Raw genomic sequence first — 27,378 nt, 5'->3', positions numbered from 1 at the left:
AAATTAAACACCACCCGCTATTAGTTAGTTAATACTTAACCAAAAAATTGGGGTCAGCAGCCTCAATGAGCTACAGCTGGAGCTGGAGATAACAGATTTGGCTTTGAGAAGCATTCAGCGCCAGAATCAGCCCAGGGGATATTATAAGCCCACTGTGGATATTTGGGATGTGCTGAGCTGATTCCCCCTGGCTCTGCTTCATGCAAATGTCCTGTGGTCTTGGGCTGTCGATGCACCTCCCTCCAGCTGGTCCCAGTTTGGGTGCCCAGTTTCGAGCCTATATATCTGCAAAACACCTGGGTGCTTAGCCATGTGCCGCAAGGATCTCATCCTGCCTGCCAAAAGCTTCCAGCAGCTACACAGGCTAATTTTACAAGTCAGGTGTTTGCCTTTGACAGGCAACTCTTCATATCTTTATGACTAGACATTATTATATTGTTCTTTCATTTGATAACTGCTCCAGTAATGGCTTCCATTTGCAGTAAATCTCGTGTGCTGTCTTTTTTCCCCACTATTAAACATAAGATGATAACCTTTGTGGGAGGCTGTGCACAGAAATTCAGCGGAGCTTTAAGAGGTTGGGGAGGAGGGGAGATGTGGAGGGGAAACGTGGTCAGCGTTAGCAAAGTGTCTGGTAGGAAGCTGCTTTTGGAGGAACTAATTATACCCTGGAGCACTCGGAAGAACCTACCCAGCCTGCAAGTTCAACCGGAAAATGAATATTTAAATGGCCCTTCAAGTTAGTAAGTCTTTAGAAAGCACTGCTCAATACCTGGAAAATAGACCCAAGACACAAGAAGGGATGAGTCTGAATGTGACTCAATGCAAATACATGGCTTTTTTCACCGCCACCACGGAGCAGAACCTATCCCATTTAAATGGCTCTGGAAACGCCACCTAAAATCCTTTGATCAGCTCTCCCCAGCACGCAGCTGGTTGAGCTCTGCCTTCCCTGCTAGTGCAGCCCTTGTTTGCCATAGGCAGTGCTGGGTCTTGTCCAGAAACCGGGGCTGGGACGAGGCAAGACCCCAAAGCTATGCAGGAGCGTCCCAAAAGCCTTCTCTGCAGCTGCTCTGCGGCTATGGCTTGCTTTCCTCATGAGCTGCTTTATACAGGTTCTGTATTTACAGTCACCCTGGAGGGTGAGAGCACAAGGAGGGATCAAGCACTCAGCAGCACCCTGAGCTTGGCACATTAACTCCTCTGCTGGAAGAGGGTTTTGGTGCCCCAGTGCCGCAGCTCTGGCCAGGTCTGGCTTATCTGGGGGCTCATTTGCTCTGGGGTTGAGCTGAAACCCATCAGCAGACTGCAGTGCTTGGGACTAAAGACAGCCCTGAGAAACGCAGTGAGGTGAGTTTAACCCAGACAGGGTGGTGCTGACTGCAGCTCCATGTGGATACTGGTATTAAACCAGGGCCTGGGGCTCTCTGGGGGAAGATAGGTAGTCATGGTCCAAACCCCTGGGAACAGCCAAAAAACTGGACTGGAAATGCAGGAGGAGCCCCCCAAAAATATAAACAAATGTTATTGAGTGGAGCCCCCAATTTGGGCCCCCCCTACTGCTGCCTCTCAATCAGAAGCGTATGTGCAGAAAAACAGAAGCACAGAAGGGCTTGAGCTGGAATGGGACCTTAAAGATTGTCTGGTTCCAGAACTTCACCTTTTAACTCCTATATGTGCTGGAATTAAAGCCAGAATACATTTTCCTACCACTGGATTTTAAATTCAGGCTGCAGAATAACTTCCTCTAACCTGGGGGAAAAGGCTTCTCCCCACAGCTTGCCTATCTAAATTACCTCCATTGCCAAATGGCCTTTTAGCTTCAGTCTGCAAAAAGGATGGAAAATTGCAGCGTTTTCCCACAGCGTGTTTAAGTTCACTTCAGACAGCGATTATTTTGTTGGCTTCCCCAGCCCCAATTAAATGATCATTTACACACTGCAATTTAAAGTGTGTGCTTTGCTGGTAAAATCCATACAGCTATGAAGTGAGTGCGAGTGCATGTACAGTCATTATTGTTGCTGTTTGGTTTCTTCTCTATTTTAATAGCTAAAATATTAAAATGGGAAAAGAAAAGTGCTGATTATCCACAGATATGCCTAATTTCACATTGTGAAGGTACCTGCTAGAATAATGTGTATATAATATAGGCAATGAGTGTTCATGGGAGACTAAAGCTGGAACACAGCAGCAATTCCAGAAATAATTGTTTCTTCAGAGAGAAAATAATAATAAAAAAAAACCAACCCCAAACTTGCCCTAGAGCTTCAAGCAAAGCCTTTTGCTATGCTTTTAAAAATAAATGCTAGCAACGCATTTTAATTTCCCACGTGGCTACATACACTGGCATTATGAGAAATCTCTTATTTATGGAGCTCCTGGACAATCCTGGGTGCTGGTCCTGAAAATGCTCCATCCCTCTCGATTATTTTTTCAGCAGCTCAAAACCAAAATGTTTTGGTGTTTGGGGCTGGGTTTTTCGGTTGGTTTTGCGTGTTTTGGGGTTTTTGAACCTGGCCACCCTATGAACAGCAGGATAGGAACAGCTTCTACAGGGAAGGATGTATGGAACTAATTTCTTCTTGTGAGATTGAGTTTATTTGGGGGGAAAAAAAAAACCCAAATAAATAAGAGGGGGAAGAGTGTTTCTTCCCTCTGACTGCCTGTTGCTGGCCCTGGGATAAGACGTGGCTGCTGCAACCTGAGGAGTTTCTCTTCTGAGCTGTTGGATTTGGGGGGTGTTTGGTTTTTATTTTGTTTTTTGTTGGGGGGTTTTGGTGTTTGTGGGGGGTTTTTTTGTTTGTTTGTTTTGTTTTTGTTTTTTTGGTTTTTTTGCTTGGACATCATGAATAACAGTGGATGAACAAGCGCAGAGGTTTCAACTCCCAATTATTTTTCTTTATAACTTTTAATCTAACTAAGCTGCTGTCTAAAGGGAAGAGTGAGCGCTCTTCTTCAGAGATATTGGCGCATGTACAGAAAAACAATTATTTTAGTTTTCTTAGAGGGCAAATCCTCAAACAGGTTGGTTGCGATAAGCCATGAATACACTTGAACTCTAATGGGATTCCTAATTCAAGGGAAAAAAAAAAAAAAAAGGTCATTTTTGATTTATTTTGTTTTTAAAAAGGATGTTACGTTGTCTCCCGACCTACTAAGTCTCATACATGCAGCGTGAATAGGCTTCAATTCAGGCGCTGACGGAATTTTTAATATTAAAAAAAAAAAAAAAGGGGGCGGGGGGAATTTTGACTTTTATTAAAGATGTAGCTAGGTTGTCTCCCAGCTTAGCTCGGAGGTGAAATCATAAGTCTGGGCTACATGAATACGCTACGACTTCGGACACTAACGTGATTTCTAATTGGTAGGGAGAAAAAAAAAAAGATTTAAAAGAAGGGTGTTGTTGGTTTCCCAACCCATTTGGCAGGTGAAATGCCAGCTCTCCGCTGCCGTGTGTTGGGAGGGTGACTGCGGTGACTCTCGCCCGGCAGGGCTGAGATTTTGGGGAGGAAAACCCTTCCCTCAGGAGCCGCGCGCGCCGGGGCGGGAGCGGGAGGGGCGGGGCCGGGGCGGGGCCGCGCGCGCGCGCGCTCCTCAACGGGGCGGGGCCGCGCGCGCGCGCCGGTGCGAGGAGGGGCCCGCGCGCGCCGCCCCGGGAGCGCCCTCAGGTCAGTGCGGGGCGGGGGGAGCGCGGGGCCGCCCGCCAGAGGGGACACCCGACTGGGGACACCCGACTGGGGGACACCCGCCACCCTCCGGGATGTGGCGGCGGGTCCCGCTCCCCTCTCCGGCTGCGGCGGTGCCGGCGGGGAATGGGCTCCCCGCGCCCCGCGGAGGCGCCGCCGTGAGGGGCGGGGCGGGGCGGAGCGGCCGCACCTGAGCGCCGGCAGCGCCGCGGAGCTGGCGGAGCAGGGGCGAGCGGTGAGGGTGAGCGGAGCACGCCCGGCTCTTCTGCACAAAGAGCCCCCCCGGGCACGGCCTTTGCCTGGTGGGAGTCGCGGTGCGTGCCCGCAGGCGGGTGTCGGTGTCCCCTCGGCCGCCCTTTGTGCGGCAGCGGGGTGGGTTCGCGGCCGTGCCCGTGGTGACCCCGCGAAGGGGGCTCGGGAGGAGCCCCGGGACACGGCTGTGCCCGGGCTGGAGCCTCTGCCGGGAGGCAGCCCAGAAGTTGGGTTTGGGGCTTTTCTCCTGCTTAAAGTGAAGCTTCTTTTGTGAAAGAAGTACTTTAAGCATTAATTCGGTAAACTTCTCGGAGACACAATTAATAGTTGCACCCGGGTTTGCGCAAATACTTCCTCCCTTCCCCACGCTGTTGGCAGAACTTCCTGATGTACCTGTCTCTGAAGGTTCGGTAGTTTCACCTTTACAATTCACCATTTCCCTGTTTGTTTGGAGAAAGCCACCTGTGAACTTCGAGGTCTATAAATTCGTTGTGGTGTTTCCTGAAGCATTTTAAATCAGGAGGGAGCAGTGGGTTGTTCTGAGTTCGAGGAAAAGTTTGAAGTTAACATACCTAGGTGTTCCTAAACTGTGATTACTAACGTGTCTAATTCAACAGGCTGTCTCATCTGAGAAGCGCTGGTGCAGGTTTTTTTGCCTTGTAGTTAGTCCTCTGTTTGTACTTTGTTTTCAGCATGTGATGTGAGTGTTGAATATTAATCTGCACCCTGGGTTTTTTGATTGGTTTTTTTGGTAGAGAGATGGTGCTGGGTTATAGGTGTACAATACTTTATTTGGAATTGCTTAAACTTTTATGCCAGAGTTAGGCTCAAAATGGCTTTTATTTTAGGGGGAGAGAACTGGTCTCACTCTTTCCTACAGAATGTACGTGCAGGATGTCACAATGCACGGTATCTGGGGTTTACTCGGTAATTTAGCTTTGCAAGTCAAATCTCTTAAGGCCTTCATTTGAAGTAAGTTCTACAGGATTCCCAAAGTTGAATGTCGACTGCAGTACTTTCTTTTTTTTTTTTTTTTTTTCCTTTGTAAATCCCCCACAGTAAGTACACTCCAGCCGACTACACAATAACTTCCCTTGTGTTTCCCTGCCAGTGATCCTCAGCCCTGCCCCAGAGGAAACACCTTCCAGAAGCAACATGGGATTCATTTAGCTTGCCCTTTATAGCTGGGGGGAAATAATGCAAGTTGCAACAGCAATTTTTATGTTTTGGCCGCTTGCTTGTTAGAACTTGTGAACATTTTGTTGTTGTTGTTTTTGTCTAAATTTACCATTACGATGAAAGCAGCAGTGCTAGGGTGGGCTCACTTAAAACAGAGGTCTGATGATGGTAGGCCATGTGTTATGTTTTCAGAAGAAATTTAGATCACCTGTTGTAGAAACTTGTGCAAATAAGTTTTGCAGCAGAATATTGTTTATGCCCAGCATGAGCTTTCTCTGATAGTTCGAAATGATTCTGCCCTGATACAGTCTCTGGTACCTCCTCAGGCTTGGCTGGCTGTTGTTCTGTTTTACAAACATTCAGGTACCTGAGCTGATGTGGAAGCTCTGTTTTGTGAGGCACTTAAATGAGTGATAAAGCAGCAATTTTTATCTCAAGAGGCTGACAGATGAGGTGAAACAGGGAAGTAAGAGATGGGAATCTCAGAAGGAAAGGATTACAAGCTTTTTGTTGTGGAAGTTGTCGTCGGTTGTGTTTTTTGCCATTAAGTTGAATTCCAATCCCCTGCCTTGATTGCAAAAGCAATTTTTGTGTGTGTGTCAGAAAACTAAGAGGGGAGGCTTAAGTGAGACATCATTCAGATTTGAAAACTTCCCATTCTGGGGCCTGGCTCATCTGTTTTCTGATCCTGTTGCCCTCTCTGAGTCTGATACCTTGGCAAGCTGCTGTGAAAATCAAGTGAGTCCAATGTCTGGAAAGTGTTTGCATTTTAAAACATTGGGGAGCTGGTTGGCAGTCTGTGAGTATCTGCTGTCTGTCCTGGCTGTGTGGGGCAAAGGTTGGCAACAAACAGATTTGGAAGGTGTCTTGAGACATCACCTTGTCTGGCCCCTGTTGGCTGTACTGTCAGATTACCTGATATCCTGAATAAATATTTCACTAGAGGATTATGTACCACTTCAATACCAGGCTGAATGACTTGTTGATAACATCCTTCTGTGACAGGATATTTATGTACCAGGTTACACTCCATAACCACCCTAGCTACGCTTCCTCCTCCTCACATCCAAAGCAATTTAAAGGAGTAATTTTCTTTAAGAACCACATTCTCTGGAATCAGAGCTGTCCTGTCTCTCTGCTCGGTTGCAAGGGTTTTCTGAGAGTGTGAAAAGAAAGCAGCTCTTTAGGCAGGCAGCATGTTTGGCTGTCTGAGAGGTGTGAGCATTCCATAGAGCTCTTTGCCTTTGCACTTCTGTGTGGCCAAAGCGATACTACCCCATGTATACCAAGAAAAAGCAAAGGTTTTCACACTGTATAAAAGTTCATAATATGTAAAACTAATGGGTATTTATCTTGTACAGTTTTCCTTATTTGTGCTGTTCTGTTTGATTACTTGCCCCTTCCTTAGTTTCTATATCTACTGCAGTCTGTGTCTAATGTGTCCCAGAGTTACTGTGAAGAAAAACATTTACGATATCCTAACATTGATAGACAAATACATATTAAAGCACAAAAATATATTCTGAAACTGGAATTTGAGCGGTATGTATGCGTTTTTCTTGAAAATTCGTGGTGGTGCTGTAGCTACCTTTTACTTGTACAGACAAGGAGAAACTGATGGAAATACTGAAGCATTACTGACTGCTAAGGAAGGCAAGTATGGCTGAACTATTTGCAGCAAAGGAAAATAAATCTGATTTTCTAAAGCAGTGGATAGGAGAAAAATTTAGGGACATCTTTATCTCCATGTGGACTCAAGCAGAAGCTGCGTGTGCTGGGAGAGTCTGGAATCGGTTATGGGCAATTAACAAGATTCACAGCTTCTAACTTGTGGCACAGGGAGAACCATTCAGGACATTGCAGTTTAATGGATGTCATGCCTGGTTCCATGCCTTGAGCTGTTTGGGTTAGGCTCAGGTGAACAGTAATCTAAATAATCTATATCTCTCATATCTAAAAATTTGGGTTAGTAGACAGTTGTAAAATCACTTCAAGAGCTGTTAATCCTTGGTTTTAATTCTCACTTTTGAGAAGCAAGAGCCGCTGTGGCTGAGAACGTGTGTCTTATCAAAGGCTTGGTTTACCGGTGCACTGACCTGTTCCTCTTCCACTGGCATGATCTTCCTCTTCTGCAATTTGAAATGCAGTGGGAACAAGAAGCTGTTCCAGACTTTCCCTGTTTAGCACACTGAACGCTGCCGGCTGTGATGCTGTGCTGTAAACACACAGGTTGCTGATCTGCTGTGGGGTTTTAAGCTCTGTGTTCCCTGACCTTGCCTAGATGTAAAACTACACATTGGCATGATGTGGTTTTCCGTGACAGTCCTGTACATTACACCACCTAACCAAGCTTTCCAAAGGTCTCCTCTATTTCCCTTACCCTTGCTGAAGGTGCTGTTGCCATGACAGTCCCAGAGGACTGAAGTGTGCAGGCCACAGAGCAGGTGTGGCTGTGCACCATAGCAATGTCCCCTCACTCTCTTCTGTCCCACTGGGAGCTTCAACACAATGCTGTGACTTGGTGAACGTAGCTTACCTGCACGTGAAAAATGCAGTCCTTGAGCTGTACACCAACGTAATCAGCTGTGATGCGGTTCCCCTGTGGATACTCACGGAGTGGTAACTTCTGGTGCCATTGGCTCTCACCAGTGAGAACCTTCTTCTCTGAGGAAGGGCCTGTTTGCATTTTTCACACTTTCTGTGTGTCGGGGAGCAGAGACTTTGGGAACCGCTGATATGAAGGAACAGGACCAGGACCAAACAGCTTACAGCCTGCCCTCTAGAGAGCCCCTATTAATTTAACTGTTCAGTTTGAAAAGAATGGTTTGTGAGCCAAGTTAAAATTAGTAAAAGGTTTGTCTACAGAGGCGAGATCTGTCTGCAAGATTGGAAGTTCTGTCTGTAGTCATCTGATCTGACCTCTCCCTTGAAGCAGGCAGCATGTGAGTGCTGATTGTAGTGGTGGTTTTTCTGAAGTGCACCAGGATCAGTAGCTTCTTTCTCACAGGGCACCAAAGGATCATTAAATGCTAATGACTTTTGATTACTGTTGACCTTGGTCAATTTAGAATTAGTGACCTAGAGACGAAAACCACTGTATCTCATTACCAATTTCCTGAGCTATCTGATCTTTCCTTTGTAAGTCAGTTTTGGTAAGAGGCGAAGTAGAATTAAAGTTGACCTTTGCCTTAGAAAAATGGATGAGTGCTTTCAGGTTTGCAATATCATGTTTATAAATAAATAAACGAATAAATGGCAGCCACTAAGAAAGAACTTATTTTTTGACCCCAGAGACTGTGGAGAGGAAAGCTTTACGTGAAATGAAATGGACAAGCTCGAGTAGCCACCATGGGGAACAAATGCATAAATTGTATCTTTTAAATTAGTAGCAAAACAGTTTATCTCCTGTAACCTTAAATTGAATTATCATTTTGTGGTTGCAGGTTTTCTCTTCAGAGAGTTCATTTATAATTCTTGGTTTTACTTTAAACTATCAAGAAAAAAGTCAATGCCCACAGAATGCATTGCAGATTTTGCTCTGGGATATTTTCTTCTTGCATCTCCCAAACTATGATATTGGGGAATACTTCTTAGCAGGTTTGTGAAATCATATATTTTATGCTGTAATGAAGCATGTGACATTATTTTGTACCATATGCCCAGAAGAGAACGTCTGTGGTGTAATTCCCTGTAACAGGATCAAGTATATTGTTAACTGTAGGTTGTTCAAATGCCACAGTTGTGGCTTATATGGACTGTCATTCCTGCAGATTCTTCAAGTCAGAATGAAAGTACAAGAAAATTTTGAACAATTTTTTTCTCACTCTGGTACATTAGCTGTATTTATTTTGATCCATCAGGGAACAAAACTTTTAACTTCAAAAGAAAAAAGAATACAGCATAGCGAAGTGTTTGGGGCATAAATGTTAAGTTATTCAAGCTCTCACTGAAGTTAAATGGCAGGCTTTAATCAGCTGAGCAAGAAAAGTAACAAGAAAGAAAGAGAATAGGAGATGTTCCAGTTGAGGTAGGAACAGGTTCATGGAAAGTGACTTGAAATCCATAGAAAGTGCACGTTTATTTGCAAGTAAACATAGATGTTAATCTTAAATGTTTTGTTGTGATTGCTTTGTATCAAAATGGATATTGCTTTGAAGAAAAGCAAACAAAAAGAAGTATTTTACAGTTAGAGAAATGACATATTAGAAAGACTTAATAGAAAGGCTGCTTTGGTAAAGAGACTAAAAACAAATGCTGTGTATAGCCTGTATGCTAGCAAATACTACAGGAGTAAAAAATAGTTGTGAATACTTATTCTTTAGGTTTCTATTTTATGTAAGTTTGTGTTTACCTTTGACTAGGCTGCTCAGGACTTTCTGCTTTTGTTTTCTTTAAAGTATTAAGGATATTTAGGAAAAAAAGAGTAAAAGCTATCTCAGTGGATAATGTTATGCAAAGTGTTTAAATCCTCATAAGCACTAAGCAGATAAGAATATTTGGTAACAAGTACGTTCCTAGTGTAGCATGAGTTCTATAGAAATATACAATTTAACTATTTTGGACTTTGTTTTGAAGCTTCTAGTCTTGGTTCAAGATGCAGTTCTACTCTGATACTAGTCTACTCTTTCATAGCTGTTGGCTATGCTGGCACATAAATTCGATTTTTTAACATGTGTTTTGGCTTCTTTGAGAGTCTTTACAATTTTGCCCATCTTTCTTCCTGGTTTTGGTTGTAATTATTTTTTTCCCCATAAGAGACCTTACCGAGTAAGGCTTCATTGCCAGCTTTTCCATGCAGCAGACAGAAGAAGATGCCATCTTGGTTTCTTCCAGTGCTGCCAATAAGAAACTTAGGAGAGAGGAGATTGGAAGTTTTTGTCCACTGCAATGCACTTTTTCACTTGAAGAAATGAAGGGTAGAACTATCAGTCCACTTTTCCAAATTTGGTTTTGCAAACAGAAGGGTTGGAATGGTGGTTGGGAAGGACTCTTCCAAGTGACTAAATAATTTATAGATAGGTAAACAGAACAGGGCACCGCAGCTGTGTGGGCTGGGTTTATTGAGGTTTTCTGTTTGTTTAACTAAACAGGTATTTTGAACATGTGTATTCCGTTTTTAAATGAGTGCTTAAAGTTAACTTAAATTCAGTGAAAGCTAGCAGGGGACAGACAGATTTGTTGAACATTAACATTGTGTATTTATTTTGGTTAATCAAGATGTGTCATCTGAAATTTGTTTCCTTGTAGGGGGAAATTCAGAATTTAAACAATGTTAATAATGCATAGGCATAGTAACTGCCAAAGTTGGCAACTTTACAGAAAAAGAAATGCATGCATTTCCTCATTGCTTATTAAGAATTCTTTCCTTTATGCATGATGTGGTTGTAACAAACAGTTGGGAATTTTGAATGAAAGCTTATATTTCGTAGAATTGCCTATCTCGTGTTACTACCTGAGGAACAGGCCTGTAAATGAGAGATGTACAAAAACTCAGCTTATTAGAAGGAGAAAAAAGATAGAAACTTTTTGGTATCCTCGCTATTGCAGCAGAAACTGATGAAGTATGAGGAAGAATACTCCCATCAGCCCTGGAAATTAAATTGATTTCTCTGTTGGAAGTTACCTTTAGAAGGGGACAATTATAGTAGTAACATGCTATTAAAAGTTGTACCAGGAGCTGGGCTGTACTGTGACTCCTGTGCTGCACAAGGTATATCATGTTCTGAAGGGATAAATAAGCTGGGATGGCAGGCGTGTTGCACACACTGGGATTTGAACAGCAAAATTGCCGCTTCAGTTCACGATGTTTAGTCAGGAACTGATTTCCAAGGACTTGTAACCTGCTCCTAATATTTTGGAAGGAGTATGTAACTTGGTGTGTAATATCTCAGACTGGGAATATTGTCTTTTTGCTTAATTCTTCTCTTCTGGCATTTTAAATACCCATCAGGCCAGTGTTCAGATTTAAGTATGGGATTTCCTACACCCTTTAACTTGAAATATTTCTGGTCTGAACTACTTTTTGCTTGTAAAGTAAAAATTAATGTGCCTTTGAAGAACTGTATTTCTCTTTTTCTCGGTTGTATATATCAAGTTTAGTTCTGTTAATATATAATTAATTAAGAAAAATGAGACTTACTGAAGACGATTGGGAGCACATTGTAATAAGATGTCAGAAATGCACAGATCTATGGGTCAGAGAAGGTCAATTTACTTGATCCTCTTATTGGAGGCACGCTGATCTCAACTGGGGATTTTGACTGGTCTTTCAACAGGCAGCAGTTCATGGGATTTTACTGTCTGCCAGTGTATTGATTTCTAAATTCATTTACAGTCTTTGTAGAGTAAAAGGACAAAACACCGTTGTATGAAAATAAATGGAAGCTGCTGCCAAAATAGAAAGAATTGGGAGTGAGGATAGCACTAATTCTTTGGGGGTTGCTTTTCCCATTTCACATCCATCTAATGAGTCGTTTATGAGACTTATTTCCTGAGGTGATGAAGTGCAGTAGAAGGTGGCATGAACCTGTAAGAGGGTTGTAGTTTTTTGTAGGAATTCTATGAAAATCTAAATCTGTTTAGACTCTCTTCTGGAGTCAGTGCTATTTTCCAGTTAGGGCAGACCAAGTTTTGGTGGGTGGCTTAAGAGCAGGCAAAGATGGCAGTTTGGCTTTTTATTTACTGGGCTGGATTTTTATCCTGTCAGGCAGATACTTCTCATCTACTGGGGTCTGTGTGACTTCTGAGTTCAGGCAGAACATGCTTCAGCTGCAGCTTCTCTCTCCTTTCCTTTCCCAGAAAGCACAACATGCTGTGCGTGTGTGATGTGTTCCAGAACTCAGAGGTTGGTGGATTCCTGTGGATTCACATTTACGATCTGTCTTTCCCCCATGGGGTTAACTGGTCAGTCTGTCCCTCATTCTCTTTGTCTCCTGTAGCCTCCCAGTGACCTTATCTGGTGTGTGTGTGTGCGTGTGTAAAAACCTTTGGATTTGTCCTGATCATTGGTTTGAAGAAATGTGCAGAGACCTTGATTTTTATATACTGTGGGAGTCTATAAAATGGATTTGTGGAATGACAATCAAATCTCCCAACCCCTGCTATCTTTCACCTTCTGCCAACTGCAATGCTGAGAACCAGATTTTCTAGAGTCTGTGGTTTTCTATAGCTTTAAGAGGGGTTTTTTTAAGATTTCTTCCTTTTGAAATGTTTGTCCTGTGCAGTGGCAAAAGGGTTATTTTTGTAACTGGAAGGGCTGGAAATTTACATAAGGAGAGGGGAAAAAAAGAAAAAAACTTACACAAACTCAAATTCTGTGCTGGGAATACCTGCTGTGTTCCCGTTATAAACATAGCTGTGAGCAGTTATAAGATCCCATCTGTGGGCTGAGTTTCTTCTCCTTTACCCCTTCTTTTCCCTCTCTGCAGTTCAATATGGTTTAAGTTTTTAGTTTCCCTTTCTAATCAATCTGTTGCAGCTAAAGAAAAAGCAGGGAGGAGAAAGAAAGGGTTGCTAGAAATAATTTCTTTGGAAGTTACATAACCTCCCCTCAAGGTATTTAGGAACGTGTCTCTGCCCTTCAGCTGCGCCAGGCATAACCCACCATCTTCCTTTCAAGCAGCAGCCAAGGAGATTTTGCACTAAGATGTTGGATTGTGAAATGCAGCAGCTGAGGCATGGACACATTTCCCTCTGTTTCCCCCTTCCATGAGCAGTGCCTTCAGACAGGGAGGACAGATGTGTCTGGGAATGGCATCGTCCCCAACCACTGCAGCAAAGGCTCCAGATGGCCGGGGCGTGCAGAGAGTGCTTCGTGTGGAGCATCTCCCAAGGAGACCTGGGAATCTTTGAAATACCTGCACGCTCTTGGGTTAAAGACATTCTGAGTGTGTGTTACACAGCCACAGCTGTGATGCGAGCACTTGGGATGGCGATGGAATAAATAGCCTGAGTAGTGTTCCAGTTTGAGTCAGTGGCAGGTTTGTCAGGGGCTTTGACAAGATTCCTTCACCAACCTTTTATCACTTTAATTTCCCTGCTGTACTCTTGTCCAGCAAAACTAATTAAGGCAAAATGTGGCTAAATTAGCTTTGAAAGCAGAGGGGTTTGTTCCTTTAAAACTGAAAGTAATTATGAAATCATATTTTAATTATCTGCTCCCCAGTATTTTAGGATGTGATATGTTGACACATACCAAGTATTTTTTGTTTTCCTGCCTTTAAGTGGCTATGCTTACTTGGTGGTTTTACTATAGACTTGACCTGCTGTTAAAGAAATCTGATATAATTTAAGTTATTAATAAGCTAATGACTAAAAATTAGACTTAATTCCTATTTAAATGGTTTGGTTGGCATAACTTATATCCTGTTTATTTCAGGAAGTATTTGTGCATAAAATCGGACTCTGTTTGCATCTCGAGGAGTGATTTTTGCCCCAGACTCTCTAAATCATTCAGGCCTTTTCATTTAATGCTTTGAAATATTGATTAGATATATTCACTCTGGTTTGCTTTAATCTGATGGCACATCTAGAAGTTTTCTTCTGATGTGGCGCAGCCACGTCTGGTGTAAGCGGGCTTAATTAGCCCTGCTTGGTGATTTGGGACCTCTGTCTGAGGCTGTTGCGTTATCTGGAAAGAGAAGGAGTTAAAGCTGAAGCTGTGACCTCATCCCTGTTCATGTTACAGTGGAGTAGAAGCTGAGCTGGAAGGGATTGTTTGGCTGCGTCGCTGTCTGTGCTGCTGCTGCTTGATTGCTTTAATTCGGTTCCGATATCTGTCACACTGTCGCCGAACAACTCTTACAGCGGGGATTTCTGGGAATGCTAGAGGCAGAGGAAGGCGTGCTAATACCGAGTGCCCGTGGAAACAGCTCCCACGGCGATATAGGCTCAGATAGATCTTTCTCCCCGATTTCAGCCTCTTGCTGCTTCGCCTGTGAAAACTGAAGCGGCACCGAGGAGAGCTCACACGCCGAGGAAACACGCCCGCACCGGCGGCCAGCCGTGCGCTTACGCGGCCGCGTGTGCCATTAATTCCCTAATTCCCACGCCGGCTGCGTGGGAGCTGCGGGAGCGCCGCTGTGGCTTTAACGTGGGAGCGGCGCAGGCTACAATAGGTGTCACTGTGTGCGAGCCCAATCGCGCTCGGTGGCTGCAGCCATTGGCTCCGGCCGCACGGCTGCCGGTCCCGCTCCCTCCCAGCCCCGCTCCGCTCCCAGCCCTTCCCGCACAACTTCGGCTCGCCGGCAGCCTGGCGCTGCCACCGTGCGCTCCTCCTGCCCCCTGCCCGGGCTGTGGCGCTGCCCGGCGGTTCCTGATCGGGAAAGCTGGGAAGAAAGCAAGCTGGCAGGAATGATGGGGATGTGTTTAATGATTCAAGTACTGGATCAAACTTAAAGTCAGTTTCTTACCCGGTGCACTGGAAAAGGTCACCTTGTCTTGCTGGAGAAGGAGCAAACTCTCAGCTCTGCTGCTTTCGGTGTGACAGCTTCCACGTACATTCCTAAATGTTCCTAGCTAGTTAGGCTGTCGGGCTTTACACACGGGTATACTCATGGTAGATGAGAAAGGAAAGAACATGAAATGTCTCACCTTCTTCTTGATGCTTCCAGAGACGGTCAAGAACAGGTCTAAGAAGAGCTCTAAGAAAGGAAATAGCAGCAGCAGTAGCAACAGCAAATTGCCTCCAGTTTGCTATGAAATCATTACCTTGAAGACCAAAAAGAAGAAGAAGATGGCTGCTGATATTTTTCCCCGAAAGAAACCAGCTAACACTAATACAACTGCTGTCCAGCAGTACCATCAGCAAAATCTCAACAACAACAACACTATTCCTGCGCCTAATTGGCAAGGACTTTATCCAACCATCAGAGAGAGGTAAGTTCGGGGCAGTTTTTTTGGTGTTTGAATGGAGAGGTGAAAAGTAGCAAAATGTCCTGAATGCATTTATTTGCTGAAGAAAACACAGTTACGTTTTATTTGTTTGGGCTTTTTTTTCTCCCTGTGTGTGTCTGTGAAATAAGAACTTTGGTAATGGAAAAATAATTTAATATCTCTTTTCCAGTCAGTGCATGCGTTTGAGTTAATAAAAATGTTGCTTAAAGCTGCAGCATACCCATAAAGATTTCCTTTTAGACCTCAGTGGGGATTTTCAGTGATACATGCTCTGGACTTTGATTTCCACTACTTGGAAAGTTCTCAGAAGTTTGGGGGTTTGTTTTATTGCACACACAGGCACCACGCACACTTTTTCCTCCTCAGTATTTTCTCTGCTATCTTTGTGCAGTGATGTGTAAAGTATCTTGAAGCAAAGTGTGACCTGCCTCTCTTTGCTAACAAGCAATTTGAAGCTTAAAAAACCCAAATTCCTTGGGTCTGGGGGCATGCAAGAGAGAGTTGCTGGGTGCCACAAATTAACATGCTACCTCTGTTTGTAGAAATGCAGTGATGTTCAACAATGACTTGATGGCAGATGTTCATTTTGTGGTCGGGCCACCAGGTGGGACCCAGCGGCTGCCAGGACACAAAGTAAGCAACAGCTGCACGATTCGCCGGGGTGGGGAGAGCCGGAGAGAGCTCCCACGGTTACAGCGGGACGGAGCGTGGGAGGCTCGGCTCTTCTGGGACAGGCAGCAGTCTGTGTTTGGAAAGGCCACATGCAGTGGGATAATCTGTCCCTGGCTTTTCTTTGTGTTTTGGGTTAAACAGCACATTTGTTGGGCTGAGGCAGTAAAGTTAGGAATACTGCTTTGTGCTGTTGATTAATACTGCTCTTGAGGTTTCCTAGAAATTGTTAACTTTTGTGGTGGAGATGAGTGTTTTCCAGTAGCTAATGCATCTATGCCCAGGAGAGCAAAATACAAGGAATATGTGTAATTTGCTCCTAACTTGGGCTTCGTTTCCTACTGAAGTGTGTCTGTAGAGCCTGTCAGTGCAGCCCAGTATGCTGAGAGTGGCTCTCCCACATTGTTTGTGTTGGCAGTGTTTTCGGTTCAAAGCATGAAATAAGATTTCCCTTTCTCAACAGTACGTCCTGGCTGTTGGGAGCTCTGTATTCCACGCGATGTTTTACGGAGAGCTTGCTGAGGACAAAGATGAGATCCGCATACCAGATGTTGAGCCTGCTGCTTTTCTTGCAATGCTGAAGTAAGCGTCGTTCATCTGCTGGATGTGTGTTCCTGTCTGATGTATACATACGCTGCCAGTGTTATAACTGAAGTATTAGACTTGCACATAAACAGAAAGAAAGCAGTCCCTTGAAATATTCCTCTTTCTGTGTTTTAAACTTTCACCTCGTTTTGCTCTCCCCCCGTCCTTCCAGGCACACACACGAATTAGACTAATGTAGGCAGTTGTAAATAATGACTTTGACAGGGGATCTTTGGGCACATTGTGTACTGTAATGCCTATCGATCTGATTTGTCACTACACGTTACACAAAGGAACGGAGTTACTAAAAAGGTTTGTCAGCTGTAACAAAAAACCCCCAAACCAACTGTTCTACTTTGTAAGCGTAGAGAAAAGTTAAAAATGCATGCCCAAAGCCCCCCACTCAGACCCGGTACATTGCTGGGTTTGTAGGTCCACGTCATTCCAGCTCTTTTATAAACCTGCAGTACGCAGGTCTTGTCTTAGAGAAATGAACCTAAGTTATTCCGTATAGCCTCTGAAAAATAAATTTCTCCTCATGTATCATATTGATGTGTTTGGAAAGTGATGAAAAGGCTGTTTACATGAATAGGGGGCTTTATCTAACAAGGAAAACGAGTCAGTTTACGTGATCGTTATTTTTCTTCTCACAAACTGCATAAGAAATGCTCTCTTTTCCTAAATGGGCATAATGAAGCGGCTTCCCTGCTGAATTGTCCTTGAATGTATCTATAAACTCTGATTGTCAAAGAAAAATGCCCTATCACAGAAAGGCTATGGCTTTGAATTGTTTCTTTTTCTTTTAGCTTTAATAAATGCTGTTGCTTTCCTATACAGAAAGTACATCACTGTCTGGTAGTGATCCCTTTAACATGCTGCAGGTTTTCTTGCATGTGATGATATAATCACTAGCTAGCAATTTATTGTGTTTCATAGATTGTTTTGATTAGCTTGTGATTACAGAGCAGTTTCTTTTTCATTTTTAATATTTCACTGGCACCATAGATGAACATTCAGAGTTGCCTATAGAGTTTTTATAGATTGTCATCAACATCAGGAATGTTCTATGCAAATATTGGTAGCTTCCAGGAGAGCTCCACAGATGTTCTTGGAATATAAAGTTAAGGCATGACATGTAAGGAGGTGTGTTATGAATCTTTGCTTTGGGCCTTTTTGATTTTTGTGGCAGAGCTCAGAATTACGCTTTACTTTCATGCTGAATTTTACAAATCACAAACGCAAGATACTTAGATTCTTCCAGCCCTCCCTTTCTTTTTGAACAGCAAATCTGTTTCACTGTGACTAAACATGATGTGCTGTATAAAAAGTGAATGCTTTCTGAATTTTTTATTAAGAATTGTATGCAGAAAGCAAGCCTAGAAAAGAGTATCAATACTGACATCTAGGTCTTGGCATATTATTTAGCCCATGGCAATTTAGGAAACTATCTATGAGAGCATGGCCAGAACCATGGGATTATTCACCTGCCCAGCTTTTATTGAAGAAACTCAAAAGACCAGAAAAAGTTTGTGTTCTGTGTGGCTGTTGAGGTAACCTTGCCGGTGCTGCCTTCCCTGATGCAGCGTGCCTGAGGCTGCAGAGTGCCCCAGTGTCTGCAGACACCGGGATGGCGCAGGGAAGGCACAGGGATGGTGATCACAGGATCCACTGCATGTGGAGCTTAGGGGGAGCCAAGTCCCCTTCACTCTGAGAAACCATGCCTGTGAGTGTTTCTTGCAACTGCTGCTAGCCACGGATGGCACAAGGCTCTGTTGCTGCAGAGGGAAAGACAAGCAGCCTCTCCGTCATGCGCTTCTTTCTGCAGCATAAACTTTGTCAGAAAATACATTTAGCTTGGGCCTTTTTTTTGGTTTTGACATCTTGCTGGGTTGTTTTTGGTTTGTTTTTTTTTTCCTGGGCCAGTGAGTTCTGATGGCATAAGTATTTTTTGTGTTTTATGTGTGGGCGTTCTGGCAACAAGCAAGTTATTGCCAGGTGTAACATAGGAAATACCATGACTGGTAGACATTAATTATTCTCCCAGTAAAACTGCTTTGACTGTTCTCTACAGTTCTAAAAACAGGGTTAAACGCACAGTCTAGCTGCCAAACTGAATTGGTGCATTAATGTATTATATCTTATCTCAGTCTTGACTGTTCAAGTTAGAACTGTGATCTCATCCCAGGCTGCATGTGTTACTAAACCATCAAACCCTGTGGTCTGGCAGAATCCTGTGTTTGAGAACAGGGTGAAAACTGGAATATCAGTAATTGCAGACCAGAGCTGAGGTGCATTGGCAGAGTGAGAGGTGTGGAGTATTGCTGACAGCCGATCTGTGCTGTCTCCGCTGTACATCAGTGATACTAGTTCTTTATTTGCAGGAATATTAAAATAGCAACTTTTGTACTATTTCTATTTAAAGCAGATGTCGTCATTCTCTGCTGTACTAGCAGGCAAAGAGAAGTAATAGAAGGGAGGAAAGAGTTGGACAGCAATGAGGAGAATCATAAAACCAGATTCATTGAAAATGGAATTTTTTGGGCGGCAAAGCAGCTGAGCCTGTAACCGTTGATATACAGATGGGTTCTTTGGTTTCACAAAGAAGCTGAAACCAAGTAGTAAAGACTAAAAATAGGCTTGGCTCTATGTAAGTTTTCTTGTTCTCTGTAACCTCTTAGATTTTATATTGCTGGAGCAGTATCTCCTCTCTGCGTGTTTTCCAAGTGTGGCATGGAGGATACTATCTCACAGCTGCAAAAATACAACTAGTTATTTACAGCTATAATCAGATCAGTGTAGTTACTAATTCCTCTTTATAGGCACATCTGTTCTGCAGAAGACTCATTGTGTAGGGAAACCTGTTAACTAGAAAATTTTAATCAGTACAGGGTTGCATACAACTTTAGCTTTTCTGGAGGAAGACACTTTTATCAGCCATAACCATCAAGACTTGCTTATCCCTGCGAGGAGTGAAATTGCATTTGGCATGGTTTTAGCAGATTGCATTCACCAGCTGCAAATGGGGCCCTGAAGCATGAGATATTGAAAAGAACAAACTGTACAATGCTTCATTTCTCTGAGCAATGAATCCCAGCAGTTTAGTCACATAAATAGAATTTCACCTTCATCTCTTCCACCACACTACCATAGCAGTAAAGCTTTTTTCATCCTTATGCAGTGCAACTGAGTGAAAATGCTGTGCTGGTTGAGTTAGGATGTTGCAAGCATTAAAAAACTGAAAATATTCCATTTCCTATATGCTTCATCACCCTTTGAAAAAACCAACCAAAAAACACGAGCCCAAACAAAAAAGCCACCTCTGAAAAAAACCTAACCCAGTACTTACAGAAATGGATAGCACCTGATAGATAGCATTTCTCTTCTTACATTACCTAGTTACTCCCTACAGACTTGTTACCATTCCTGTGTTTGTGCATACACCTCAGTTAAACCACGGTTCACCGTCAGGGGAGAGGCAGTCCAGGGACTCTCGTTAACGCATGCTCCAGACTCCTGTGGTGGCTGAGTGAGGCAGCCCTGCAGGAGCTCCTGCCTGGGAGCCAAGGCCTGCGTGGAAGGAGCACAGGAGCTGCAGGGGTCACAGTTTTTAAACAACTGTCTCATAGCATGCTCCCCAAATGAAAAGTTTGATTCACCTTTGATTTTAAGCCCATTCTCTTCCATGGTTTTAACATAAGTGCTGAATTTTTTTTTGTGCTTTCTTTCTGGGCTTAATCGATACTCCCTGAAGCACCGCTTGGCTTTAATATGGAGCCATTTAAATATTCTTTGTTTCTGAGTTGGTTGTTGACCAGCTGGTGTTGTGTTAAGCAGCAGCAGCAGAGTTACACCCGTGTGCTTTATTTCAGGTACATCTACTGTGATGAGATCGATTTGGCCGCAGACACCGTCCTGGCCACTCTTTACGCTGCCAAGAAGTACATCGTCCCTCACCTGGCCCGCGCCTGCGTCAACTTCCTCGAGACAAGTCTGAGCGCAAAGAACGCCTGCGTGCTGCTCTCCCAGAGCTGCTTGTTTGAGGAACCTGACCTGACCCAGCGCTGCTGGGAAGTGATTGATGCCCAAGCTGAGCTCGCTTTGAAGTCTGAGGGCTTCTGTGACATTGATTTTCAGACGCTTGAAAGCATTCTCCGAAGGGAGACTCTGAACGCCAAAGAAATCGTCGTTTTCGAGGCGGCTCTGAACTGGGCTGAAGTGGAGTGCCAGCGACAGGAGCTGACGGCCACCATAGAGAACAAGCGCAAGGTGCTGGGCAAGGCCCTCTACCTGATCCGCATCCCCACCATGGCCCTCGACGACTTCGCCAACGGCGCCGCTCAGTCCGGGATCCTGACTCTCAACGAAACCAACGACATCTTCCTGTGGTACACGGCCGCCAAAAAGCCGGAGCTGCAGTTCGTCAGCAAGCCCCGGAAAGGCCTCGTCCCTCAGCGCTGCCACCGCTTCCAGTCCTGCGCTTACCGCAGCAACCAGTGGCGCTACCGGGGCCGCTGTGACAGCATCCAGTTTGCCGTGGATAAGAGAGTGTTTATCGCTGGCTTTGGGCTCTACGGCTCCAGCTGTGGGTCGGCAGAGTACAGTGCCAAGATCGAACTGAAGCGACAAGGGGTTATCCTGGGCCAGAACTTGAGTAAATACTTCTCGGATGGTTCTAGTAACACTTTCCCCGTGTGGTTTGAGTACCCAGTGCAGATTGAGCCTGACACCTTTTACACAGCGAGCGTGATTCTGGATGGTAACGAACTCAGCTATTTTGGACAAGAAGGAATGACAGAAGTTCAGTGTGGGAAGGTGACTGTTCAGTTTCAGTGCTCCTCGGACAGTACAAACGGCACGGGGGTACAGGGGGGACAAATTCCCGAACTCATATTTTACGCTTGAATGGGAGTGTGTGGATACAAAGCATTTTCCTATGGAGAACCTGTCTGGTTCAGGCCTACTGACAGTTAGCTTTTTATCTGCAGATACGTGATCAGTACAGGGAATACGTAACTAAATGCTGTGGGCAAGTTCCTGGCTTGCTGTACTTGTAGCATCGTTGGTGATTAAGTGTAATATTTAAACTGGAAGCTCGTAGAAGCAAGCGAGTTTTAAAGGCTTTGTAAGAGGGGTGCCTGTTTGCTGGTGATGCTGGCTCTTTCTTTGATGCACCTGTGAATCACCAGAGAACGTTCCCCCTCTTGTATCTCACTAAACGCTGTCTTCATTGATCCATTTTCTGCTTTCTGCTTGTATTGGGGAAGTAGGGATAGAAAATGAAGAGCCTTGTTTTATAGCTCTCTCTGCTGTCTGCTCTGCAGACTTTAGAGATTCCAGTAAATCAAGCTGCTTTTGACCATGGGGGCTGAAAGAAGTCCTTCAGTTATAAGCAGAAAAAGCTCAAGTTCAGACCTTCATCCTGTGAGATTCTCCTGCAGCCAGCTGTTTGGGATAGCTCCAGGGGAAGATGGGGAGAAGGGAGCATCTTTGAGGAAGCTCCACGGCATACTGACCATGTCCCCAGTGCATGGACATGTTCACAGTGAGGAAAGGATGTGGGTTTGGCAGGTTACCCTTGGAGTTCATTTTCTAGGAATGCCACCTTGAAGGCAAGGAAGTACTTGCACGTGTTCAAATTGTGCATGCAGTTCTTGAAACTCTACTCCCGTGACCCAGGTTTTGCTGCATTGGAGTTGATCTGCATGGCAGATTTAAATGGCATTTATTTGAACCCTTGCTAAATAAATGGGAATTTATATCAATTACATGACACAGGATAATTTTCTGTTTGTTTTGGGTGGGTTTTTTTGTTCTTCATAAACATGGTAGAGGTAGATTTTAGAGGAACAAAAGAATTTATCAATCTTGACTTTTTTTTTGGTGTTTTTTTTCTGTAATATGAGATTTTTTTTTTTCTTCTTTTTATACTAGTTGAAATTTAGACAAAGACAGAAGATTCCCAACTGTGGTCATATTACACTTAGTGTATAGCATCAGATAGCAGTGAGGGGGAGGAAGTCTCCTCTAATGGGTTATTGTTGGAGCTCTTGGAACTGCTTATGGCTACACATCAGTCAGAGGATTATGTGGTACAGAACCTTTTCCTTGCCTGAGTTTTTTTCCCCCCAAACCTCCTGTTACATGTCCGTATCATTTTTGCAAAAGTATGAGGGATACTCCTTGTATCAGGGAAGGAAACCAGTATAAATAAGAGCTACAGGTACTATGGAAACATAAGCAAGTCCTTGATCACTGCACTGGGGCAGTTGTTCCTCAGAGGCTACGCTGCCTGTTGTAAAGCGTCTCATTCTTGCTACACCTCCAGAGTGGGTTCTGTTTGTTGTGTACCTTTTAACAAATTGAGAGGACCAAATGATTCTTTAGACCGGCTGAAGATGAATCTTACAGAATGCCAACACATTAACGTAGCATAACCCTAAATTCACTTGTCAGTTCTGTAATAAAAACGTTTTTTCTGATATGATTTCTTACCAGTTTAGTACTTTTACTATTAAGTGTTGCTTGGCAGTTGGAATCCTGGCCCCCCGGCCATCGGAAAGTGCCAAAATTCATCTTTTGCAGTGACCAAAATACCATCTGAAGTAAGGAGAACTGGAGTGTAGTCATCAAACACTTTATGGCCAGAGCCCAGATCTTCTCTCTAGGTAATAAAAGGAGAGCCAGGTAAAGAAGTACCCCACAAGATTTATGCCTTTTATCTGTCTTAGCATTTAATGTTTTGTATACATGCATACATGTGTGTGTGTGTAAGCAGCGCTCTTTCTGAAATGTAAATACTCTCAAAATACATTTAAAAATGTTTTGTTTTTTTTGTAACAGATGTACATAATCCAGACTGTTCGTGAAATCTAAACAGAATGCTCCATGGAAAACTCCCAGGGAGAGATTTATAAAAAACCCTCCAGTTATTTATATTTAGATCTGCAGCTGAAAATAGACAAGAGTAGAGATGGTATGGAGTGGAGAAAGAGTTGCTGAAGAGATCGTAAAAAGGAATCTGAGATCATGATGAGATATTGGTCATCTGCTTTTAGACCAACATCTGAACAGCAGTTCCATTTATTTAGATACATTTCAAAGCAGAGGAAGATGGTAATCAGCTGATTAAGTTTTCATACAGCAAGTGGCTGATGCAGATGTAATTACTCCAAGTGATGAGCAGATTGACAGGTTGTTTGTGGTGAGCAGCGAGCTGCATTCCAATTTGTTTGGTGAAAAAAACACGTGCCACAGCTGGTGGGACAAACTAGTACTGCATTGGTTTAACTAGTCTCGGGTTCTCACTTTTAATTTATTATTTGGTTTGAGTTACCTGCAAATAGAGGTGATGAATCTGCTAGGTTCACTGGCTGGAGGAGAAGTTCAGAGATCAGAATACTCTGTAGCTGTAATATGTAGAAAATGAGCTATTATTTAATTATTGTTCTTACTTGATTTTTTTATGAACTCTTTGACGAAGTAGGATGAAAGCAACCTCTAGCTTAATTCCTCTGAGTTTTAGGAGGGTGCAGGGAAGGGTTTCCACTGTGGGTGATCAAACAAAGGCACCCAAAACACCTTTTGATGCTCGCAGCACAACTTGCTTCTGAGCACTTTGTGATTCTAAGAAGTGCTGGGATGTAAGAAGGTGACAGTGCCACTCACTGTGGGACACCAGGGCGCTTCAGTAGGTGTCTGTGGATTTGGTTGGTTTAGCAGAAGCACCCAAGCTTCAATACTTTGATTGACATTTTGCAAGCATCAGCCACATCAGCCTGGAATGTAAACGTAATGTCAATAGAGATCACCTCACAGATTCTGTCTAAACTCTTCCTGGCTGTCTTTGCTACTTGTATCTTTGATTTACTGCTGAGAGGAATCTGATAAGAGAGTATAATGTTACATACTTTCTGCATATCTAAAATAGTATTTAAGTAAACATTTTAATTTCTACACCCTTATTGCACTGATCTGGTTTGGGTTTTGTTTTGGTTTTTTTTTTTTTTTTGTTGTTGTTGTTGTTGTTGTTTTTTTTATTGTGATCAACTTGGCTCCCTTCAGGTCCCAGCACCCATTTGTGCTGAAGCAGTGATTGACCTTAGCAGGCTTACAGCATTATTTATAAAGGACAGATTTATATAAACATATGAAGTACCTCATGTTGAATGTTATTGTACTGTATCTTTAATGTCACAGTGCAGATCTTGTTGGACTCATGAATGTGTATAATCACGTTAAACATAAAAATAAAAATGATTCCTAAATGGTTGTTTCCTGCAGCATCTTTGAAGCGTGAGCTGTGAAAGCCCTTAGTTATCTCTTCTAACAGTTCCAATTGTTGTACAGTTGTGCAGGGATATTTGTTGAGCTTATGCATTCAAGGATCTTTTGATCCCCAAAGAAGCAAAAGTCTAAGGAAAAAAAACAAGAACAATGAAAATGTTAATCAGTTACATTGTAAAAAGGTTGACGATTAAGCTAATGAGCTAGAGTGAATGAATTCATTTATGTGCTTTATGAAAGACCTTGTCTACTAGCATTAATATTTTCATGTTCTATTAATATTATTAAGCATGTGGGGATGAAGGGGGAGGGTCTCTTGTTTATTCTAAAAGACAGTTGGCACAGGAAAGGCCATGCTTTTCATTCTCTGATGTATCAGAAAGGACGTGGTTAGTGCCAAGAGGCTGTTCTCTGCTGAAAAGTTAATTATATAATATTATTCATAATTCTGAGTATTAACAGTTTTCTTCCAGGAGATTTGAGACTTCATTTTAAATGACTTCACTGACTTTTAAGGTCAGTGAAGCTGAAGCATCACTTCCGTGATGTCCTTCTCCAAGACCTGTTACTGGCTGATGATAAAAAATAGTCTGATAGAGAGATACGGAAATTTGAGTAAGTCTACCCCAGAAAAAGTCAATGCCTTCAGAGTTCATCCAAAATTCTGACTGAAGTGTTTACAGGCCTCAAATTTGCCGCTTTGGGTAAGTTGTCTTTCTAGAATTCTTAACTTCAGTACTTGGCACCACACTGCTCCATTCTTGATCCAAGTTCTCTTAGTGCCCAGCACTTCCAATTTGGAGCTGACCTTCAAGCAGGACCTGTCCCATACCTTGTACTGTGCTGATGACACCAGCTCCTAAATGTGTGGTAGCTATCAGCGTGATTTGGTGCAGCAAGGAGCACACTGGCAGCAGCAGCCTGGCTTGGTGCAGCAGAGGAGATTGGAGCTGCTGGCAGCCTCAGATGCTTTGGTGAACAGGCCAGAACTCAGTGGACAAGAAGAAATAAAGGATGGCCTATCTCATTCCAAAGGGACATTCTCATTGGCTTCTGCCTGAAACGTGACAGGAGCTATGATAGGACAATTGCTTTGGAAATCGATTTTAGGGAGATCAGTGTCAATCTATTGCACGGTGTTTAGTGAGGCAGAGAATCACGTGTGTGTTTGTGCCAGCAGAAAAAGCAGCTTGAAATGGAAGGAAAAAGTGCTAGGATTTTTCTGGGCTTGGGAGGAATTAGAACCCCAAGTGGTGCACTCAGCTGTTTGTCTTGCAGGTAAAATCCTGCTTGCTGGAGAAGGCTCCCAGCTCCCACGTAGTTGGAAACTCCTCAGGAGCACGTGGCTGCTCCTTCTCGTGAGGGCAGGGTCCTGTCTAAAACAGGCTCTCTATACTCCCCTCTCAAGTGTAGGAACTGGGAATATTTCCTGGCCTAGCAAGAGTAGTTATCCTACAGCCCGGGACAAGCTTAAGAGGGAGCTCAGAGAGCCTTTGGAACCTCCCAAGCCGCTGCAGCACCTGCTGGAAGCTGAGATGCTGGCCCAGGGTGAGCCACGATGGGGAGCTGAGCCCACCTGCAGTATTTGGCCACGGTGAAAAGCGGCGGATTTGAAAGCCAGCCTGTCCTTCCATGCTTCCAGGGAATCAGTGGCAGCAGGAGTACCTGCTGATTTCCTGAAGGCAGTGAAAGGAGCTGCTTCCTCAGATGGCAGTGTGACCATGTTCAAAATAAAATTAAGGAAAGGCTTTTTGGCACGCTGCTCCGTTTCTAGAAGTCTGAATTTATTTTCTCCCCGAGACTTCCTCACAAAATGAGGCCCTGGCCCAATTGAAATCAGTAGGAGTTGCCCTAGTGGCCTCAATAAACCCAGGGTTTTCATTTGTAGTGTTCATTTTGTATGATTATTCCCAAAGCACAACATAAAACTGCCAAAGAAAGGGAAATTAATTTTTAAATCCCACTGTAATCTGATTATCTAAAATAAAGGTAGAAATGTTTCTATTAAATTTTACAGAACCCCTGCTCGTCAGATTTTGTGTGCCTGCCCCCAAGCTTTTCTGCTAGGATGCTTTATCTTCAGCCATGAATCTATAGACAGAACAGTAAATTTGTACAAGGCTTTATGTATATTTTTACAATCTGTGTATAGAATTCATAGCACATAAGATGCATAGCACAGATAAAGTACTTTTAAGATTAGAAAGTGTGTGCAAATTGCCCATAGTCCCTTCACCATGAAGAAAAAACAAAACCAGCTTTTTTGCTTGAAGGCATTGGTATTTTGAAAGAGCTTCTTGAAGTCTGTGCGCCTGTTGATAGCATCAGAAATGCATTTATATTAAGCCTTTAATTGTAGCATTTTAAGATCAGCTTTCGAATTGTTTTCTGTAGAAAAAGATAACACAGTTGGCCTTCAGGGATCCTTCCCCCTGGTCCAGTGGGGTTTACACTGGAACAGATAGCAGCAAGTGCAATTTTCTAGATCTCATTTTAAAGCTTCACAGGGATGTTAAGTGCTGCTTGGGGAGCTGCCAGCATTTCAAAAACAGCCGTGGCTGGTTTTAGCCTGACAACAACCAGGAGCTTGCATGGAGAGGGATCTGAGTGGGGCTGCTGTGGTTGTGCGGAGAGGAAGGGTTTCCCCTTCCCCGTGGGCAAAACACCTTGTGTTGCCTCGTGCTGGCAGCGACCACGTGCTGAGCACGGTGTCAAACGCTTCAGCAGCTGAGAGGGATTGGAATCATGAAGTGCCCTGCGTGAAGGCAGTGCAGGAGGAACCCAGACACGGAGCTGTGGTGAGCAAGGTGACTTTGTGAGCCAAAGAACC

General features: G+C 43.6%; 1 protein-coding gene across 3 annotated transcripts; it reads left to right on the top strand.

Annotated features, from left to right (window-relative positions):
* Positions 1-3,626: 3,626 nt before the first annotated feature.
* On the top strand, positions 3,627-24,532 carry BTBD3 (BTB domain containing 3). 3 transcript variants are annotated; one of them, XM_040057788.2, is made up of 5 exons: positions 3,627-3,668; positions 14,729-14,993; positions 15,554-15,644; positions 16,144-16,262; positions 20,135-24,532. In XM_040057788.2, exons 2-5 carry the CDS (start codon positions 14,851-14,853, stop codon positions 21,165-21,167), a joined length of 1,386 nt encoding a protein of 461 aa, XP_039913722.1. In that variant the 5' UTR covers positions 3,627-3,668; positions 14,729-14,850; the 3' UTR covers positions 21,168-24,532. The 3 variants fall into 3 exon arrangements, with proteins under 3 accessions (XP_039913722.1, XP_039913724.1, XP_039913721.1); XM_040057790.2 differs by lacking the exon at positions 3,627-3,668 and adding an exon at positions 3,894-4,000 and having other exon boundaries at positions 20,135-24,520; XM_040057787.2 differs by lacking the exon at positions 3,627-3,668 and having other exon boundaries at positions 13,503-14,993.
* The last annotated feature ends 2,846 nt before the right edge of the window (positions 24,533-27,378 follow it).

Source organism: Hirundo rustica, chromosome 3 (genome assembly GCF_015227805.2).
Source record: "Hirundo rustica isolate bHirRus1 chromosome 3, bHirRus1.pri.v3, whole genome shotgun sequence".
In the NCBI taxonomy this organism is placed as follows: Eukaryota; Metazoa; Chordata; class Aves; order Passeriformes; family Hirundinidae; genus Hirundo; species Hirundo rustica.
The sequence above is the reverse complement of the archived record's forward strand: the minus strand, read 5'-3'. Positions and strand labels throughout refer to the sequence as shown.

Bases quoted from the DNA above. Each gene is read 5' to 3' on its own strand.
- BTBD3 (XM_040057787.2), top strand. From the start codon at position 14,671: ATGGTAGATGAGAAAGGAAAGAACATGAAATGTCTCACCTTCTTCTTG. The intron at 14,994-15,553 runs GTAAGTTCGGGG...CTCTGTTTGTAG, and splicing joins TATCCAACCATCAGAGAGAG to AAATGCAGTGATGTTCAACA. The intron at 16,263-20,134 runs GTAAGCGTCGTT...GCTTTATTTCAG, and splicing joins GCTTTTCTTGCAATGCTGAA to GTACATCTACTGTGATGAGA.